Consider the following 19,111-nt stretch of genomic DNA (forward strand, 5'->3'; position numbering starts at 1 on the left):
ATGGGGAGAATGAGCAAATTCCTTATGGAGAGGGCTAGATTCGAACATGGGTCACTGGCTCCATCCAATGGGTTTAGTTGTTTTTGCTGCAATTGCAGAGGCTCTGCCCATCCCATCAGGGGGATGAAGAACTACAAGCAATGCTGTGTTGTGGAGGAAGCAGCTCTCAGGACGTGGAGCGACAACAAACAATGAGAAGTGGGTCAGGCATCATCCGCGGGAAGAAACAATGCTAATGACCCAGGTTCGAGTCCTGCGCTGTCTTTAAGAAACTGGTATGTTCTCCCCATGTCTGCGTGGGTTTTCCCCAGGGGCTACAGCTTCCTCCCGCTATTCAAAGCGAACTGGGATTGTAGTTCAATTGGGTGTTACTGAGCACAGGCTCATGGGGCTAAAGGACCTGTTACCGTGCTGTATATCTAAATTTAAAATTTAGAAGGGGAAAGAAGTTGAGGTTAGGCCAAGAGGTGAAAGGGTATTGGACAGAAAGTGAGACAGGCAGATAGAGGAAGAGAGCGCTATGAAGGGAGGGGGACAGGGAGTTAGTAAGACAAGTAAGAACAGGAAGAAATAAAGGAGTGGGGCACACATAAATTGCAGAAGTATTTCTCCCGTTTCAGGTTGTTAGGTTATAAATTGCTGCATCAAAAGTATTTCTTGTGGGTGCTCCACTAGGTCCCAAATAAATGCAAGTATTTAACTTGCACGCGTGAAGTTACACAGTCAGAGGCCAAAGAAGGCAATGGATTCCTGGGAGTGGTGGAATCAGGTGGAGACACCTTATACCAGGCAGCACTTGCGTTTGTTCTCTGCGGAAGGTTACATGCTCTGGATGCTGTCGACAGTAGCAGCTGCCTGGCCTTCACCTACACACTAACAAAAACCCGTGCCAAACAATAAACAGTCCCTTAGCAACCAGTTCTCTGCCAATGGGCAGGAAACCCACACTGGCCAATTTAAGTCTTCACTCAGTGCACACGTCAGGACACTCCAGCTCACTTCAATCACAGCTTAACAAAATCTTGCCCGCCAAAAGTTCGGATATAATACATTTCAGGGAGAGATAGCAAACACCAATTTACCTGTTCTGCAGGCTACACACATTGCACAGATAACTAGTGTGGGGAAATAGTGCACAAGACATAGGAGCAGAAGTGGGCTACACTGATCCTATCTGCCTGTCTTTGGGTGGTATCCCTCAAAGCCTTGTCTTCCATTAACATGATGGCATCAGTAAGGTGAATGGTTGCAATAATTTCCAAGGTAGAGGATTCTAAATCTAAAGGGCATGGATTTAGGTGAGAGAGGAAAGATTTAAAGGGGACCTGAGGGAGACAGCGGGACAGGAGTGTGGAAAGAGGTGCCAGAGGGAACCGTAGAATTAGGTACAATTACAACATTAACAAGATATTGGGATAGGTATATGGATGGGAAAAGGTTTTGAGGGATATGGACAAAGGGTATACGGATAGGAAAGGTTTAGAGGGATATTGAGCAAGTGCAGGTTGGCAACTTGTTCAGCATGGATGAGTTGGGCTGAAGGGCCTGTATCTGTACTGTACAGTGACCCCATGACCCTACAACCTGCACAAATATATTTTAACATCAATGGTATTGAAATATAACTTCAGCAATGCTCAAAGGTGTCAGCCTTGATTGTTCAAAGTTCAGATTTATTGCCAGAGTAATACAGCCCTGTGGGCGAGACAGAATTTCGATTTGCATTTATCTATACTACACCATCGCTCACCCCGAGAGTGGGAACAACATTGATGAGATAAAGAATAAAGCTCCCACTGTTCTGTCCCATCATACGTTCCTAAAGAAGACATCGTATGGGTAAGGTACAGAGTAAGCCACTGTCTCATCACACACTCCCAGGGCAGGGACACGACAGGCTTGACACAGAGTGAAGGTCCTCTATAGTGCTCCATCCAACATTTCCAGGGCACAGACAACAGAGGAAAGCTTCCACTGTATGCTTAGTAGAAATAATTCCCCCATTTCCCCTTTCTTCCACCTTGTTTGATATCTGAGACAGGTCTCCCCATTACTGACCAACTGTGCTCACCTGTACGAGGTAATCTTCTGCAGGTTTTCCACCGGCACCCTGTAGCCACATTCTTCCTGAACCTCTTCCTTGGCGATTTCCTCCAGTGAAAGGCCCGGCTTGTCCACGATTCCAGCGCAAAGCTCGTACGTTATGCCAGAAGAGGCAGGTAAGAGTTGCACTGGCACCCGCGATTGAGGATCTGTGTCCAAGGACATGGCGTCAACTGTGGGCATCTTGCCTTGTCGTGCACACTCACACATGTAGACAGCTAGGAGAGAGAGATGCAGTTCAGAGCACTAATAACATTGAGGGAGACCTCTTGGGCCATCAAGCCTGGACTGACTCTGAGGAGGTGCGAGCTATCCAATTGCATTCAATTCATCCCACAGTCATGAAAGTGTTCTATATTTCAAGCTTGATACAATTCTTTTTTAAAGTTTATACAGTCTGCTTCACGGCAGTGTAGGCCCGAGCAAACCAGAAGACATAGGATCTGAATGAGGCCATTCGGCCTGTCGAGTCATCTCCTCCATTAAAATCATTTCTGATATTTTCCCATTCAACCCCATTCTCCTGCCTTCTTCCACATCCTTTGAAACTACCAATCTCTGCTTTAAATGTGAAGCTAGAGATGGGCAGCATCCATGGAGAGAAATTGCCAGTGAAAGTTGAGGGGTTGGCAGCCCTCATTGAAACGAAAGTGAGAATGAGTGGTATCTATCATGGAGGAAAGAAGGTGGGAGGGGTTAAGGTGATAGGGTATTAGACAGAAGGCGGGAGAAGTGGAGAGACGAGAAAAGGGAGAGACCATTGGGAATGGGAAGTTGGAGAGAAACATGAACAAGAGTTGGTAAAGAAGAGGTGGAGGGTTTCCTACATTGTAAAAATCAGTGTTCATGCCAGTGGGTTTAAGGCTGCCCAGGAGGAACATGAGGAGTTGTTCCTCAAACTTACTCAGTAAAACCCCTGTTATCTGGAATTCAAGCAACCAGCAACCTCAACCGGCAAAAAAAAATCACAGAAGATAAATAGGTAAAAAATACATTTTAAAATTGGCACACCTTAAAGTTAGTTTGCCAATCATTCAACCATATAACCATATAACAATTACAGCACGGAAACAGGCCATTTTTATCCTTCTAGTCTGCACCGAACCAAGAACTCTCCTCTAGTCCCACCTACCTGTACCCTGCCCATAACCCTCCCATCCATATATCTCTCCAATTACAAAATGGACCATGCTGCCACTGCTTCTCCTGGAAGCTCATTCCACCCAGCCACCAGTCTCCGAGTGAAGAAGATCCCGCTCATGTTACTTCTAAGCTTTTGTCCCTTAACTCGACCTCTTGTTTCAAACTCTCCTTCCCTCAAGGGAAAATGCCTATCCACATCAACTCTATCTATCCCCCTTATAATCTTAAATACCTCTATCAAATCCCCTCTCAACGTTCTAGGCTCCAAAGAATAAAGACCTAATCCACTCAATCTTTCTGTAATCTAGATTCTGAAACCCAGGTAACATTTTCATAAATCTTCTCTGCACTCTCTCTACCTTGGTTGTATCCTTCCTAGAATTCGGTGACCAGATCTGCACACAGTATTCCAAATTTGGCCTCACCAATGCCTTGTACAGTCTCAACATCACTTCCCAATTCCTGTACTGGATGCATTGATTTATAAAGGCCAACATACTAAAAGCCTTCTTCACCACCCTATCCACATGAGATTCTACCTTCAGGGAACGATGCACCGTTATTCCTAGATCTTTCTGCTCCACTCCATTCCTCAATCCCCTCCCATTTACTATGTGCGTCGTGTTCTGATTATTCCTTCCAAAATGAAGAACTTCACACTTCTCAGCATTAAACTCCATCTGCCACCTTTCAGCCCACTCTTCTAAGCATCCAAATCCTCCTGCGATCTTTGTAAACCTTCTTCATGATCCACAATTCCACCTATTTTAGTATCATCTGCATATTTACTAATCCAATTGACCACCTCATCATCCAGATCATTAATGTATATGACAAGCAGCAAGGGACCCAATACAGATGCCGAAGGCACACCGAGTGTCACCGGCCTCCAGCCTGATAAACAGTTATCCACTACAACTCCCTGGCATCTCCCTTCAGACACTGTTGAATCCATTTCACTATCTCAAATGGACTGAATCTTCCTAACTAACCTTCCATGCGAAACCTTATCGAAGGCCTTACTGAAGTCCATATAGACAACATCTACTTCTCTACCCTCATCAACATTCGTAGTCACCTCTTCAAAAAATTCAACAAGATTGGTCACACATGACCTTCCATCCACAAACCCGTGTTGAGTGTTCCTGATCAGACCTTGTCTCTCCAGATACTTATATATTATTTCTAAGAACACTTTTCATTAATTAACTTATCATGAACGTCAAACTTACAGGCTGATAATTGCTGGGTTTGCTCCTCAAACCCTTTTTAAACAACAGAACCACATGTGCTATAATACGCCAAACCTCCGGCACTAAACCCATCTCGAATGACATTTGAAAAATTGCTGTCAGAGCCGCTGCTATTTCCTCACTAACTTCTCTCAAAGTCCTGGGGAAAATCCCGTTGGGACCCGGAGACTTATCCACCTTAATATGCTTCAAAAGCTCCAGCACTTCCTCTTCCTTAATCACTACAGTTTCCATAATTACCCTCTTTTCTTCCTTTATCCTGCACAATTCAATATCCTTCTCCTTAGTGAATACCGAAGAAAAGAACTTGTTCAAGATCTCCCCCATCTCATTTGGCTCCACACACAGTTGTCCGCTCTGATTCTCTAAAGGACCAATTTTATCCCTCACTCTCCTTTTCATATTAACATATAGGTAGAAACCTTTTGGATTTATTTTCACCCTGCGCAGTCACAGTTCACGAAGCTTCCCGAACTCCAGCATCCGCCGCCACAAGGTCCAGAACAAAATAACCTTCAGACTTCTATAATAATCACAAGGCCCTGGGAAAAGCGTCTCTGAGTCTTTCAATACCGGCACTGCTCCGCAAATCTCAGTCGAACCTCGACACATTATCAGCTCTGCTGCACCACCTTCGGTCCTTGTCCTTTGATACCAGGAACCCCAGCAATGGCCTGAAGAAGTTTGAAAACGACACAAGCGGCTCAACCCCTCCGCTAGGCTGCATCCAAAGCTCCATTTTCTACAATGAATCTTCTTGAATCCACAGCATCTACATGAATCGGCACTCTCCCCTGAATAGCACGACTCACTGCATTCCAATGTCCAACTTCAATGAAGAAAACTCTATAACCATATATATAAAACCATATAACAATTATAGCACAGAAACAGGCCAGTTTGGCCCTTCTAGCCCATGCTGAACACCTTCTCCCACCTAGTCCCATTGACCCACACCCAGCCCATAACCCTCCACACCTCTCTCATCCAGATACCTATCCAACTTTTCCTTAAATATTACAATGGAGCCCACATCTACCACTTTGGCCGGAAGCTCATTCCACACTCCTAGCACCCTCTGAGTGAAGAAATTTCCCCTCATGTTTCCCCTAAACTTTCCCCCCTTCAATCTCAATCCAGAAGTGTGATGAGGTGGGACAAAAACAACAGGAGCCAGACAGAGTCGATAGAGGAGAGATGGGGTTTGTGTGAAGTCCTAAGCTGTATTCATAATTCTCCGCAGTTTCTTGTGGTCTTGGGTGGAGCAGTTCCCTGTCCCAAGTAAACAATTAGCTGGAAGAACTCAGTGGGTCAGGCAGCATCCATGGGCAGAAATGGTCAGCCATTGTTTCAGGTCGGGACTTAATTTAGAATCATCGGGTTCTTGTTCTGAGGTTCAATGCATCTGGACAGGACACTTTATAGATGCCTCTGTAAGAAGATGACTTTGGAACAAGCCACTGAGAGGATTTTCAGAGACCCTACATTATACCATGGTCTTCCTGACTGCCCTGTCATTACAATCCAGTGAGTTGTAGCTGGCTAGAACTAGGAAAATAAAAATAAACAGAAATGCTGGAGGAACTCAGCAGGTCTCGCAGCGCCCATAAAGACACATAACCAACATTTTGGGCCAAGCCCCTCTTCCAGGTGTGAGTAAAAAGCAGGCAGGGACCCAAATTAAAAGGCTGGGGAGAAGGAAAGTAAGAGGGGAGGAGTACAGACCAACCGACAAAAGGAGTTAATTGGACATGGAAAGGACGGGAGAGGGGAAAGGTGAGAATTGATGGTGGGGGGGGGGGGGGTGTTTGGCTTTGTGGAAGCAGAGCTGGGGGAATGTTGACAGTAGGAAAAGGGAAGGGGGAGAGAGAGAGAGAGAGAGATAGAAGAACGTTGGCTATATATCTTTACCTCCTATAGACGCTGTGAGACCATCTGAGTTCCTCCAGTATTTCTGTGTTTTACTACAATCACAGCATCTGCAGACTTGTGTGTTTCGCTAGAAATAAAAAGGTAACCGGCTGATTTCTGCCACTGCTGGCTATAAAATCAACCCAGAGATTAGCCACAGGCCAGTGCAGGTTACTTCCGTGCTTCAGCGATCAAAGGCAATTAATCCCAGTGGAAGTATAACTGAACTATTTTACACATAAATAGTGCAGCAAAGGCTAACTCCTGCCTCCTGCAATAACAGGCTTTGGTTGGAAGTGAAATCAGGCACTTGAACGCATTTCAATTAAAGGCTTTGTTGAAAAAGATATTCTGATCACAAGCTGAAGAATGGGACTCAGGGCCTGCAGAGGCAAGAACCCCGCACAGTACCGATGGCCGTAAACATAGAAAAGGTACCCCCGTGCACTGCTTCTGCCAGGAAAAGCCAGTATCACACGAGTGACCCAGGTTTCAGGAGAAAGGCATGAAGTGAATAATCAGCCAAAGTTGTGTTGAACTGTGGAGCAAGACCAACAAGCCTAACGGGTTGTTTCCACATTTGCAAATAGTTTTTCATTAGGAAATTCTCGTTGGTCCAATCCATTCAGAATCCTAACATGGACACGGACTCTGTCAATTAATATCCCAGCCTGCGCTGTAATTAAACAAACAGCAGAACTAATTAAGTATACAACAGTTTACTTTATTTAACCTTGATAATACTAGTGGGAGAAGGGGTACAAAGAAAGAGTTTAGTAACTCATTCTTTACACTGAGCCCCAACTTAAAGCATATGGAATGTTCACTGCACTTTTATACACCTTTGGCCAGGGGTCTATGTAAGACCCTGCAAGTTTCACATGAGTTTCACACAGCTGATGTTTCTTGGTTTTTTTTACACATGTTCCCTTGTGGTGTCTATAGACGGCTGGAAAATGTCAGGGGGTCCTTTACTTAAGGAGTATTTACATTCTTGTGGAGTTAGTTACTTTCTCAGTACAGCTCAGAGAAGGTCATGTTAGAATACAATTATATTCCCACCAGCTTACAGGCAACAACTGTATTTTCTCATCTAATTCATTAACCCTCGGTTAAGCATATTCTTTAACTTTATTCTTTCACGCCAGCACACTGAGAAGTAGGCAGCAAGGCTTAGCGCTTGCTAATTCTCCGCTCCACTCACAGATATTGAGCCAGCTCATTTAAAGCTGCTAATCTCTGCATATATCTCTGATGGAGACTAAATGTTCTCCTCTCCAGCAGAGAAAGAAGCTTTTGTGGTGATATCCTCAGCTTGTTAGCATCCTTTATCTTGGCATTAAGGTACCTAAGCAGAGACCAGGAAGAGGCTACAGAGATTTGTATTTGGCCAGCGCCACATTGGGCATCAGTCTTCACCGACAAGAGGTGGTGTCTCAAGGAAGCAGCATCAAGGACCCTCACTACACAGGCCGTGCCCTCTTCACACCGCTACCATCAGGAAGGAGGTGCAGGAGCCTGAAGACAAACACCCAATGGTACAAAAACAGCTTCTTTCCCTCCGCATCAGATTTCTGGGTGGGCAATGAACCCCAGAAACGGCCTCACTTTCTCTTCTTTTGGACTGATTTATTTATTTTAAATCTAATTGACAGCAATATTTGCACCTGTGATGCTACTGCAAACCACAAATTCTGTGACACGTTCATGACAGTAAATTCTGATTCTTTCATTAAAGACCCAGGTCGCTGTCTCCGTCACAGAATGGAGGAGGAGGCCATACTACTAGATCTATGGGAAATTTTTCCAATCAGACCCAGTTCCTTGCTTTTTCCACATCATTGCCCCCCAAATCCTCTCCAGTATTTATCCAACATTTTAACACCGCAGCCAAATAAAGTTCACTTGCAGTGCCTTCCTGCCATTGCAGGAGCTGCCCATTCACAGTGGAACAGCAGGAAGTTGCGGTGAATGAATCGGACTTGCCTGTTGCATTCGACCACCAGAAGCCCTGTCGGACCCCTGTCACGATTTACCTCGTTTCTATGCTTTTATCGTGTTTCCTGCAAAATTTTCAAGTCCAAAATGGCTCCACAGAGTGATGTATTTATTGCAATGCCTGGATGACGTGCAAAAAAAGCTTTTCACAGGATACGTCACAGTGAACTAAACACAACAGTGAAACACAAAAGTCTGCAGATGCTGTGATTGTAGTAAAAATACAAAAATCCTGAAGGAACGCCACAGATCTCACAGCGAATCTTCAGATTGATTGTCAGAGTACAGAAATGACATCACATACAACCCTTGACATTCTTTTTCCTGTGGGCGAAACAGCATTACCCCTTATTGGTCCTTGAAAAAAAATCATACACAACATGCAAACAAATAAAGAACCGTAAACAGAGAACGTACGTAAACAAACTGACTGAGCAATACAGAGAGAAATAAAAAATCAACAAAGTGCTCAAGTCCGAGTCCTTAAATGAGTCCCTGATTGAGTTTGTGGTTGAAGGGTCTGACGGTGGAGGGGGAGCAGCTGTCCCAGAACCTGGGGGTGCGAGTCTTGTGGTACCTAGACCTCTTTCCTGATGGCAGCAGGGAGATCAGAGCGCGTGCTGAGTGGTGAGGGTCCCTGATGATCGCTGCTGTTCTCGACGGCAACATTCCCTGTAACTATCAAGATGGTGGCGCACTGTAGCGCCAGCGCTGCCACTGTTCTAGACCCGCGGGGAGCAAGGGAGTGCAGATGCAGCATTCACTTGAGGTCCAGCCGCCCAATTGACTGTCATCAGCTCTGAAAAGGCTTTGAATGGCCCATTGAGGGAGCCGACAAGGCTTTTTAATTTGAAATCCTGCGACCACAGGTCTGCACCCAAAATGGCAGCGCTTATTAATGAGCAGCAAATATCAGAGGTTGTAGACTCCAGGGAGGAGGACTGGAGCAGGGCACCAGAGGATAGAAAGATCACGAGCTGTCTGAGAGGGCAAGGTGGAGGAGACGATCTGCGGGGATGCTGACCACCGCAGTGGACCAGTGACAGAGCTCCGCGGCTGAGGGACCAGTGCATGCCTCGGGCCTGCTGGCGACTCAACGTGAGGAACCTGTGCAAGTTGTGGGCTGCAGGAGATCGCTGTTGGTCACCTGCCTACATTTTGCTCATAATGTTCTGAAGGGCCCAAGCCTGAAATGTTGGTTCTGTATCTTTGCTATATAAAGTACATGCTTGGCCTGCTGAGTTTCTCCAGCATCATGTTTTTACTACCCTTTACCCTTACTTTGAATTGCAGCCAGCTGATCATTTATCCCTTCTCTGACAAGCCACACTTGGTGGCACTTCGTGGAGACTTGGATCATTTGAGTCGCTCTCTCTTGTCTTTTCTCTGTTTATTCTTTTTTTTTATTTTTATTTTTTATTTTTCACACTATAAACCACATTGATCAAGATACATACATTTTCCTTTTCAAATATATACAGTGTCGTTTTCTCCCCCCCCCCCTCTTCCCATCCCCCCCATTCATTTAAAGTTCAGAATCTAAGATGCATTAAACCCGTCAAACAATGTTGTCATTCAATAAACATAAACAAGAAATTCCACTGAGTCAATTCTTTTCATTCTCATCTCCTTCTGTCATTTTAGGTGGTAGATGTCCCCGGTAGGTTTTCTCTATTGTGTTTCATGTACGGCTCCCATATTTGTTCAAATATTGTAATGTTATTTCTTAAATTATATGTTATTTTTTCTAATGGAATACATTTATTCATTTCTCTATACCATTGTTGTATTCTAAAGTTATCTTCTAATTTCCAGGCTGACATAATACATTTTTTTTGCTACAGCTAGGGCTATCCTAACAAATCTTTTTTGTGCGCCATCCAAATCAAGTCCAAATTCTTTGTTTTTTATGTTACTTAGGAGGAAGATCTCTGGGTTTTTTGGTATATTGCTTTCTGTGATTTTATTTAATATCTGGTTTAGATCTTCCCAAAATTTTTTCACTTTCTCACATGTCCAGATTGCATGAATTGTTGTTCCCATTTCCTTTTTACATCGAAAACATCTGTCAGATACTGTTGGGCCCCACTTATTTAACTTTTGAGGTGTAATGTATAGCCTGTGTATCCAGTTATATTGTATCATACGTAACCTCGTATTCTCTGTTTATTCTTCAATATAATAAAGTTGGTCCTTTAGAAACATATGCAGACAAATCACAATTGTGTTTCTGCTGTCTTACATTTTCTCCTTTACATTAGAATCTATTTTTTTATTACCAACATCACTGGCTGTTGTCCAGTATCTGAACCAAGCTTCCCTCTTAAATACAGGTAATATATTGGTGTTGCATTAATCGCTGGGCAACATATAATTCAACTAATAATTACATATGAAAATCTGTTGTCTCACAACTCCAGAGTTAAACAAGAAAGTCTCTGATGCTGGGGACATGTGCAGTATCCAAAAGTGCTGGAGAAACTTAACAGGTCACACAGCATCTATAGGAAGTATAAAAACCTAAGAAACAGGAGCAGGAGTCGGCCATCCAGCCCATCGAGCCTGCTCCGCCATTCAATAAGAACATGGTTGATCTGATGACAGGATCATCTCCACCGACCTGCCTTTTCCCCATATTCCTTCATTCCTCAACTATGTAGAAATCTATTCAACCTTGTCTTAAATTTATTTACCGAGGTATCCTCCGCGACTTCAGTAGGCAGTAAATTCAACCGATTCACCACCCTCTGGGAAAAACAGTTCCTCCTCATGTCCGTCCTAAATCTACTACTTGAGTCTTATGTCCCATAGTTCTGGTCTCCCCTACCAATGGAAACAACTTACCTACCTCAATCTTATCTACGCCAGTTTAATGGGTTTGGAGATGGGTGGGAAGGAGGGAAGGTAAGGTAGGGGGGAAAAATGGGGAGAAAATGCCACTCTGTAGATTTAAGAGGGAAATGTTTGTATGTATTTTGATTGATATGGTTCATAGTGTGAAACATTTTTTTTTAATTTTAAAAATCTTATCTACGCCAGACGAAGGGTTCAGGCCTAAAATGTTGGTTCCTTTTTCCTCCTGTAGATGCTGCGTGACCAACTGAGTTTCTTCAGCACATTTGTGCCTCACAGTTCCCGATCATCTGGGCTTGATGCTGGGCTTCTGGTGTTGTCTGTGTACTCTCCGAAGTTTCCCCTGTGCGATTCCCCTGGCTTCTTCACATAACCTAAGGGTCTAAGGATTAATTGTCCTCTTGAAATAACCCCAGTTTATGGCTGGAGAAACTGGGGTGCGAGAGGAGAAATAGGATGTAGCTGGGTGCTTGAAGGTCGATGAGGAATTGATGTATCCATGTTGCACACTCTCTGTCCTTCTGCCCTGCAATCTTCAAATCTGAGTAGATATTCTGGCTTTATTTCCTTTTGTTTGATTAGTTTACTTAATATTTTTCCATTTTTTAAACTTTAAATGTAGTTATCTCATTTCTAATTACATTTTTGAATATCATGACCATCTGATTGGTCTCCCTGATAAATACTAATACCAAGTAATTTGTTAATATATCCGCTGTTCATGACTGCTGCCTGATTTTATCCTTTCAGGCTACGTTCTTGAACAACTTTCCTTTCCTAATTTATGTAGGATCTTTTGTTTTATGTTTTGTGATCCTTTAATTTTGATGTACAGTACTGCTCTACCTTCCAAATTGTTTTTTGAGTTGTGCTTAGGCGATTCTTCCTGAATGTCCAATCAACATGCCTTACCCCCAAGCTTCCCTTTATTCTGTTCATTCACAGAATCTTATTAGTATCATTTATTCTTCAGTTTTTGTGGAATGGTTTTCTGAACTTTGTTAAATACCCTTACAAGATAGAACAATGACAGCACAGAAGCAGGCCACCTCAACCTCTCTAGACTGTGCTGAACTATTTTTTTTTTGCCTAGTCCCAGTGACATGCCCTTGCCCATAGCCCTCCATACCCCTCCCAGTCATGTACCTGTCCAAATTTTTCTTAAATGTTAAAATTGAGCCCACATTCACCACGACAGCTGAAAGCTCCTTCCACACTCCCACCACTCTCTGTGTGAAGAAGTTCCCCCTCATGTTCCCCCTAAACTTTTCCCCTTTCACCCTTAACCCATGTCCTCTGGTTTGTTTCTCACCCACCCTCAGTGGAAAAATCCCATCCACATTTACTCTGTCTCTCCCCCTCATAATTTAAAATACCTCAATCACATCTCCCCTCATTCTTCTTCACTCCAGGGAATAAAGTCCTAACATATTTAAACTTTCCCTGTAACTCAGTTTCTGAAGTCCAGGCAACATCCCAGTAAATCTTCTCTGCACTCTTTCTATCTTATTGATATCTTTTTGGTAGTTCGGTGTCCAAAACAGCACACAATCCTCCAAATTTGGCCTCACCAATGGTCTTATACAACTGTAACACAACTTCCCAACTCCTGTACTCAATACTTTGATTTATGAAGGCCAATATGCCAAATATGTCCACCTGTGGCTATTATGTACCTGTATTCCCAGATCCCCATTCTACCACATTCCTCGGTGCCTGACCATTCACCCTTTCTTGGTTTATCCTTCCAAATTGCAACACCTCACACTCATCTCCATTAAATTCCATCTTCCATTTTGCAGCTCATTCTTCCAGGTGGTCCAGAACCCTCTACAAACTTTGAAAACCTTCCTCACTCTCCACAACACCTCCAATAATAGTCTCATCTGCAAACTTGCTGATCCAATTGACCACATTATCATCCAGATCATTGATATAGATGTTAAACAACAATGGTCCCAGCACCGATCTCTGAGGCACACCACGAATCACAGGCCTCCAGTCTGAGAAGCAACAATCCACTTCTACTCTCTGGCTTCTCCCGTCCAGCCATTATTGAATCCAGTTCACTACTTCACCATGAATACCTAGCATTTGAACCTTTCTTACCAACCTCCCATGCGGGACGTTATCAAAGGTCTTACTAAGGTCCATGTAGAAACATCCACAGCCTTTCCTTCATCAACATTTCTGGTAACCTCCTCAAAAAACTCCAAAAGTAATCATGGAAATTATAGGCTGGTGGTAGGTAATTCATTGGAAGGTGTTCTAAGAGATCAGATATACAATTATTTGGATAGCCAGGGACTGATTAGGGTTAGTCAACATGGCTTTGTGTTTGGTAGATCCTGTATGCTTTAGAAATACCATTATCTTGGAGGGAAAAGTGCAGTATTTGGAAAAAAAAATTTTGGCAGCTGCCTCAGCCATTCCCCCAGCTTAGTCTGCTGTTAAAACTGTCCAAACACTTCTATGTCTCTGACATTCAGAAACATGTGAAACACACAAAAATAATTTAAATCCTTAAACTTAAAAAGACCTGAGCTTCTCCATCACATCGTTTTCTGGCATCAGATTCCAGTGTCTGCAGTCTCCTGATAGATTTCTGGACCTTGCATTGTCTCCCACACCCAGACAAGGCAACATATATCTGATCTGGAATCCAACAACATGAACTTTGGGTGTTTCATGTTTATGCAATACCAACCCCCCATCCCAATTCCACTACTTCTATCTGTCTTGTACTTGCTCCTGTTCTACTTTCTCAACACCTCCCCCCTCCTCTGCCCTAGTGCCTTCCTCCCTTACTTGTCTTACCTCCTCTCTCATCTTCATTCATCCTGTATCCTATCACCTCTGGACCCCTCTCCCCCCCCCCCCCCCACAGCACCCTCCTTTTTATGTTTGCCCTCTGACTTTCCCACTTTAGACCATAAGATATAGGAGCAGAAGTAGGCCATTCAGCCCATCCTGTCTGCTTCACCATTCCATCATGAGCTTGCCTATTCTCCCACTCAGCCCCGCTCCCTGGCCTTCTCCCATACCCTGACTATTCAGATACATATCAACCTCTGCTTTAAATACACCCAATGACCTGGCTTCCACCACTGCCCGTGGCAACAAATTCCAGAGGTTCACCACTCTCTGAATAAAGAAGTTCCTCCTCTGGGTAGCACGGTTGGTATAGTGGTTAGTGCAAAGCCTTTACAATGCCAGCAATTGGGACCAGGTTCAAATACCGCGCTGTCTGTGAGGAGTTTGTATGTTCTCCTCATATTTTTCTTGGACCTCCAGTTTCCTCCCACCCTTCAAAATGTTCTGGGGGTTCAGGTTAATTGAGTGTAATTGAGCAGCACTGGTTCGAGGGCCAAAATGGCTTGTTACCGTGTTGTATATCTAAATTTTAAATCTGTTTTAAATGGATGCACTTCAATCCTGAGGTTATACCCTCTTGCCCTTGAATTTCCCACCATGGGAAACAACTTTGCCACATCTTCTCTGTCCAGGGCTTTCAACAAAAGGTCCCCACCTGAAACTATGACTGACCATATCTCTCTGTGTATACTGCCTGACCTGCTGAGTTCTTCCAGCTTCTCCACGTTCAGTCAAGGCACATACATATTCAGCAGGTAGTTACCTGGACGGAACTGCTTGACCAGCACGAAGCACTCCCGTGTGGTATGGTAGATCAACACCGAAACACTAGAGAAAAGGAGAGTAAGAGTTCATTACAGAATCCGCCCATTATTAATTCTGCCTCCACTTGTTCTTCAACTCATTTCAATTCTCCATCCCATCCCCTTGCTGACATGTCTGTCCACAGTCTCCTGCACCGCCAGACTGAGACCATGTGCAAATTGGAGGAACAACATCTTCTGTCTGGGCACCCTCCAATTGATTGCAATTAACATCAATTTCTCTGGTTTCCGTTAAACTCCCTTCATCTCCACATATTCGAGGATCTGTCCTGGAACTTCCACATTGATGCAATTACAAAGAAGGCTCGTCAGTGGCTATACTTTGTGAGTTGTCTGAGGAGAATCAGTATGTCACCGAAGACTCTCGTAAACTTCTACAGGTGAACCGTGGAGAGCATTCTGGCTGGTTACATCACTATCTGGTACGGAGGCGCCAACTCTCATTGATAACTTGGCCTGCGACATCACAGGCACCAGACTTCATTCCACTAAGGAGGCGATGTCTTAAAAAAAGCAGCCTCTATCCTCAAAGACCTCCAATACCCAGGCTATGCTCTCTTCACTCTGCTACCATCGGGGAAAAGGTACAGGAGCAATGGAGGGAGTGCAGAGGCGATTCACCAGGCTGATAACTGGAATGGCAGGAATGACTTAGGAGGAAAGATTGCGCAAATTGGGATTGTACTCGCTGGAGTTTAGAAGATTGAGAGGGGATCTCATGGAAACTTATAAAATTCTGGCAGGACTGGACAGAATGGATGCAGATGGGATGTTTCCAAGGATGGGAAAATCCAGAACCCGGGGCCATGGTTTGAGGATAATAGGCAAACCATTTAGGACCGAGATGAGGAGGAATTTCTTGACCCAGAGGGTGGTGAATCTGTGGAATTCATTGCCACAGAGGGCAGTAGAGGCAGGTTCATTCAATCTATTTAAGAGGGAATTAGATCTATTTCTTCAGTATAAGGGTATTAAAGGTTACGGAGAGAAGGCGGGGATGGGGTACTGAACTTTAAGATCAGCCATGATCTCGTTGAATGGCGGAGCAGGCTCGAAGGGTCGAATGACCTACTCCTGCTCCTATCTTCTATGTTTCTAAAGACGAGCATCCAGCGGCACAAGGACAGCTTCTTCCCCGCTGCCACCTGATTCCTGAATGACACGGCCTTACTTTTCATGCTCTATTATTTTATTTTTTTTTAATTTATAGTAATGTTGTAAGATGGTTATAATATAAACGTTTGTAATGTGACGCTGCTGTAAAACATCTAATTTCATGACTTGTTCATTGTCAATAAATTCTTATTCTGATCTTTCCCCGTCTGCTTTCCTTCAGCTCCGTCCCCCTCTCTTCACTTTTTCCTCTGTCTCCTTTCACAGAGCCAAAAACCATTCCCTTTGTGCTCTCCACTCCCCTCCTTTCTCCGCAAGTATGCCTATTTCCGAAATGTTCCCTGCTGGGTGTTTGATCAGAAACATTCACTGCTCCCCTCTCCCCACTGGTGCTGCCTGATCTGTGGAGTATCCTCAACAATTCCTTTTCTCATTTGAGATTTCCAGCATTTGTAGTTTCTCGAGTGAACCAGCTGAGTTTGACGATAACCCATCAGCTGATAAGGCTTGGATTTTGTAAAGACCTTCTGTTTCCTGATTATTTCAACTAAATTCAAAGTCCACCCTGAATAACAATCTCATCTACTAAATCACCATGCTACACCTGTGATAATAGTTTATTCAGGGTGTTAATGACAGGTTTCAAAGAACTTTAGTTAGGCTTCAGCAGGTCTCTCCCTGGTTGGCACCTGTGGAAATATGGCAATTTCTCTGGGCAAAGGGCCAATGTTCACAGTCTGGTGTCCATCAACATTGTGACCATTATAGACATGGCTACGATACATGACATGAGGAACAAAAACTCATGTTGCTCTCGAGGGCCCATGGCATCAGGATACAAAGGATGAGGGAGTGAGTGAGGGGGATCGGGGGAGTGAGCAAGGGGAGAGAGAGAGAGGACCGAGCAAGGGGAGAAAAGTTTCAGGCTTTGACAAATTTTTAAAAACTTAGATATAAAACACTCCAAACACATGGAGAAAGCCATATTAAGATCGAAGCAGAAATATTACGAGCTGGGGGAAGAGCCCATAGAGTTCTCTCCTGGCAGCTGAGGGTAGAGCAGGCCTCAAGAACAATTAATACGGTTCAGACAGGGGATAACAGGATCTCATATAAGCCGAAGGAGATAAATGAAGCCTTCAGACAATTTTATGTAAAATTGTATTCGTCAGAATCATTGGGGAAGCCTGAGGAAATAGATGAATTCCTGTCACAGTGGGAGTTACCATATCCAAGATCAGGAAGGATTTAATACTCCCTTCACAGAAGAAGAAATAGGAGAAAGATTGAATCTGTTACAAGCTGGTCAGTCTCTGGGAGAAGATGGATTTCTCCCTTGAGTTTTGCAGGGAATTCAAAGAACTCCTGATGCCCATCTTTATGGTGGATCAGGTGGTTGAAACCCACACACTCCCAGAATCTTTCTCAACGGCAATTATTTTGGTGATTCTTCAAAAAGATAGAGTCTCATTGAAACAGTTCTCTTATAGACCTATTTCAATGCTGAATACGAACTATAAGATACTTGTGAAGGCCCTGGCAAATAGATTGGTGAAACATTTGCCGAAGCTAACAAATGTAGACCAAGCAGGCTTTATGCAAAAGAGGCAGGCTGCAGATAATGTAAGCAGATAGCTGAGCATCATACATCTGGCACAGTTATGGGATGACCCAAGTGTAGCCATGGCCCTGGATGCTGAGAAGGCATTTGATAGGCTAGAGTGGGACCTCTATTTGGGAATAGAGAAATTGGGGCTAGGACCAACTTTTATAAATTGGATCAGGGCGCTGTTCCACGTGCCCAAGGCTAAAGTTGTGACCGATGGGCAAATATCTCCAGCATTCCCACTATCAAGATATAATAGAGAGGGGTGTCCATTGTCTCCAGCTCTGTTCATTTTGGCTATAGAACTGTTGGCTGAAGCCATACGGCGGGATCTGGACATCAAAGGGTTCAGAATGGGGTGGTAAGAACACAAAATCAACCTATTTGTGGATGATGTGCAGATATATCTGACAGACCCAGCAAGTTCATTGACCAAGCTTCACTCTACTCTGGAGGAATATGGGAAAGTGTCCAGGTACAAGATTAATTGGGACAAGAATGAAATTATGCCACTTACAAAAGGGGACTATAGTCAATTTAAAGATAACAGTCATTGAAGTGGCCAAAAAGGGGATCAAGAACTTGGGAGTCAGTGTGGATAATAATCTTCAAAATTTATATAAACTAAATTTACCCCCTTGCTCAAAAATATTGAGGAGTTAAACAGATGAATGAGCCTGCCCATTATGTTGGTGGGCAGGGTCAATTGTATTGATGAATGGTTTCATTACCTCTTCCAGACTTTGCCCATGGCATTGCCCCGGCGATTCTTCCAGAATATAAATTCACAGGTAAGTAGGTTCATTTGGAACAGGAGGGGTGGCCAGGGTCTCCATGCAGAAATTAACCTGGAATTACAGTCTGGCAGACTGAGATTACCAGACTTTTAGAAGTATTACTGGGCAGCACAGTTGAGGAATATCACTTCACTCTTTGAAGGAGGAGGTACACCATCTTGGGCACAAATTGATCTGCACACAATAGGTGAGAAGATAGCAGATGAATGGGACTCTAAATTGTTATCTGGCAACAAAGACACACCCTTATTAAAACTAGTCTTTATGTGTCGAACAAGATTAATCAATGCATTGTGCTTAAAGTGGGGTTGTCGTCAAAGACACTCCTGAGTCAGAATGGCCTAATACCATGGACTATAGATAACAAGATCCTGGACACCTGGTGCCAGAAAGGGATCGGGTGTATCGAGGACTCTTATGAGCGGGCACAGCTTATATCATTTGAACAGCTTAAAAATAAATATGATTCATCAAACAGGACATTCTTTTGCTATCTTCAGTTAAGGTTTTTTTTAAGGGACAAATTAGGTCCAGCTCTGGCCCTACTGGTGTTCAGTACATGGAGGCCCCGTTCGAAAGGGGAATGCGTGTAAGTTTATTACGGCAATGTGGAAAGCCCGAAACTGGGTCTTCATA

General features: G+C 43.8%; 1 protein-coding gene across 13 annotated transcripts in view; it reads right to left on the bottom strand.

The window, feature by feature from the left end:
- nudt14 (nudix (nucleoside diphosphate linked moiety X)-type motif 14) overlaps positions 1 to 19,111 on the bottom strand; it is a 128,894-nt gene that overhangs the window by 24,218 nt on the left and 85,565 nt on the right. For 8 of the 13 annotated variants that reach the window (XM_069915760.1, XM_069915748.1, XM_069915758.1 and 5 more), the window contains 2 exons: positions 14,899 to 14,963; positions 2,072 to 2,321 (listed from right to left, as the gene is read on the bottom strand). In XM_069915760.1, coding sequence (XP_069771861.1) covers positions 2,072 to 2,321; positions 14,899 to 14,963 — 315 coding nt within the window. Of the gene's footprint in view, positions 1 to 2,071; positions 2,322 to 14,898; positions 14,964 to 18,409; positions 18,650 to 19,111 lie in introns of those variants that run through there. The other 5 variants (XM_069915749.1, XM_069915750.1, XM_069915751.1 and 2 more) reach the window with 2 other exon arrangements.

Source organism: Narcine bancroftii, chromosome 2 (assembly GCF_036971445.1).
Source record: "Narcine bancroftii isolate sNarBan1 chromosome 2, sNarBan1.hap1, whole genome shotgun sequence".
In the NCBI taxonomy this organism is placed as follows: domain Eukaryota; kingdom Metazoa; phylum Chordata; class Chondrichthyes; order Torpediniformes; family Narcinidae; genus Narcine; species Narcine bancroftii.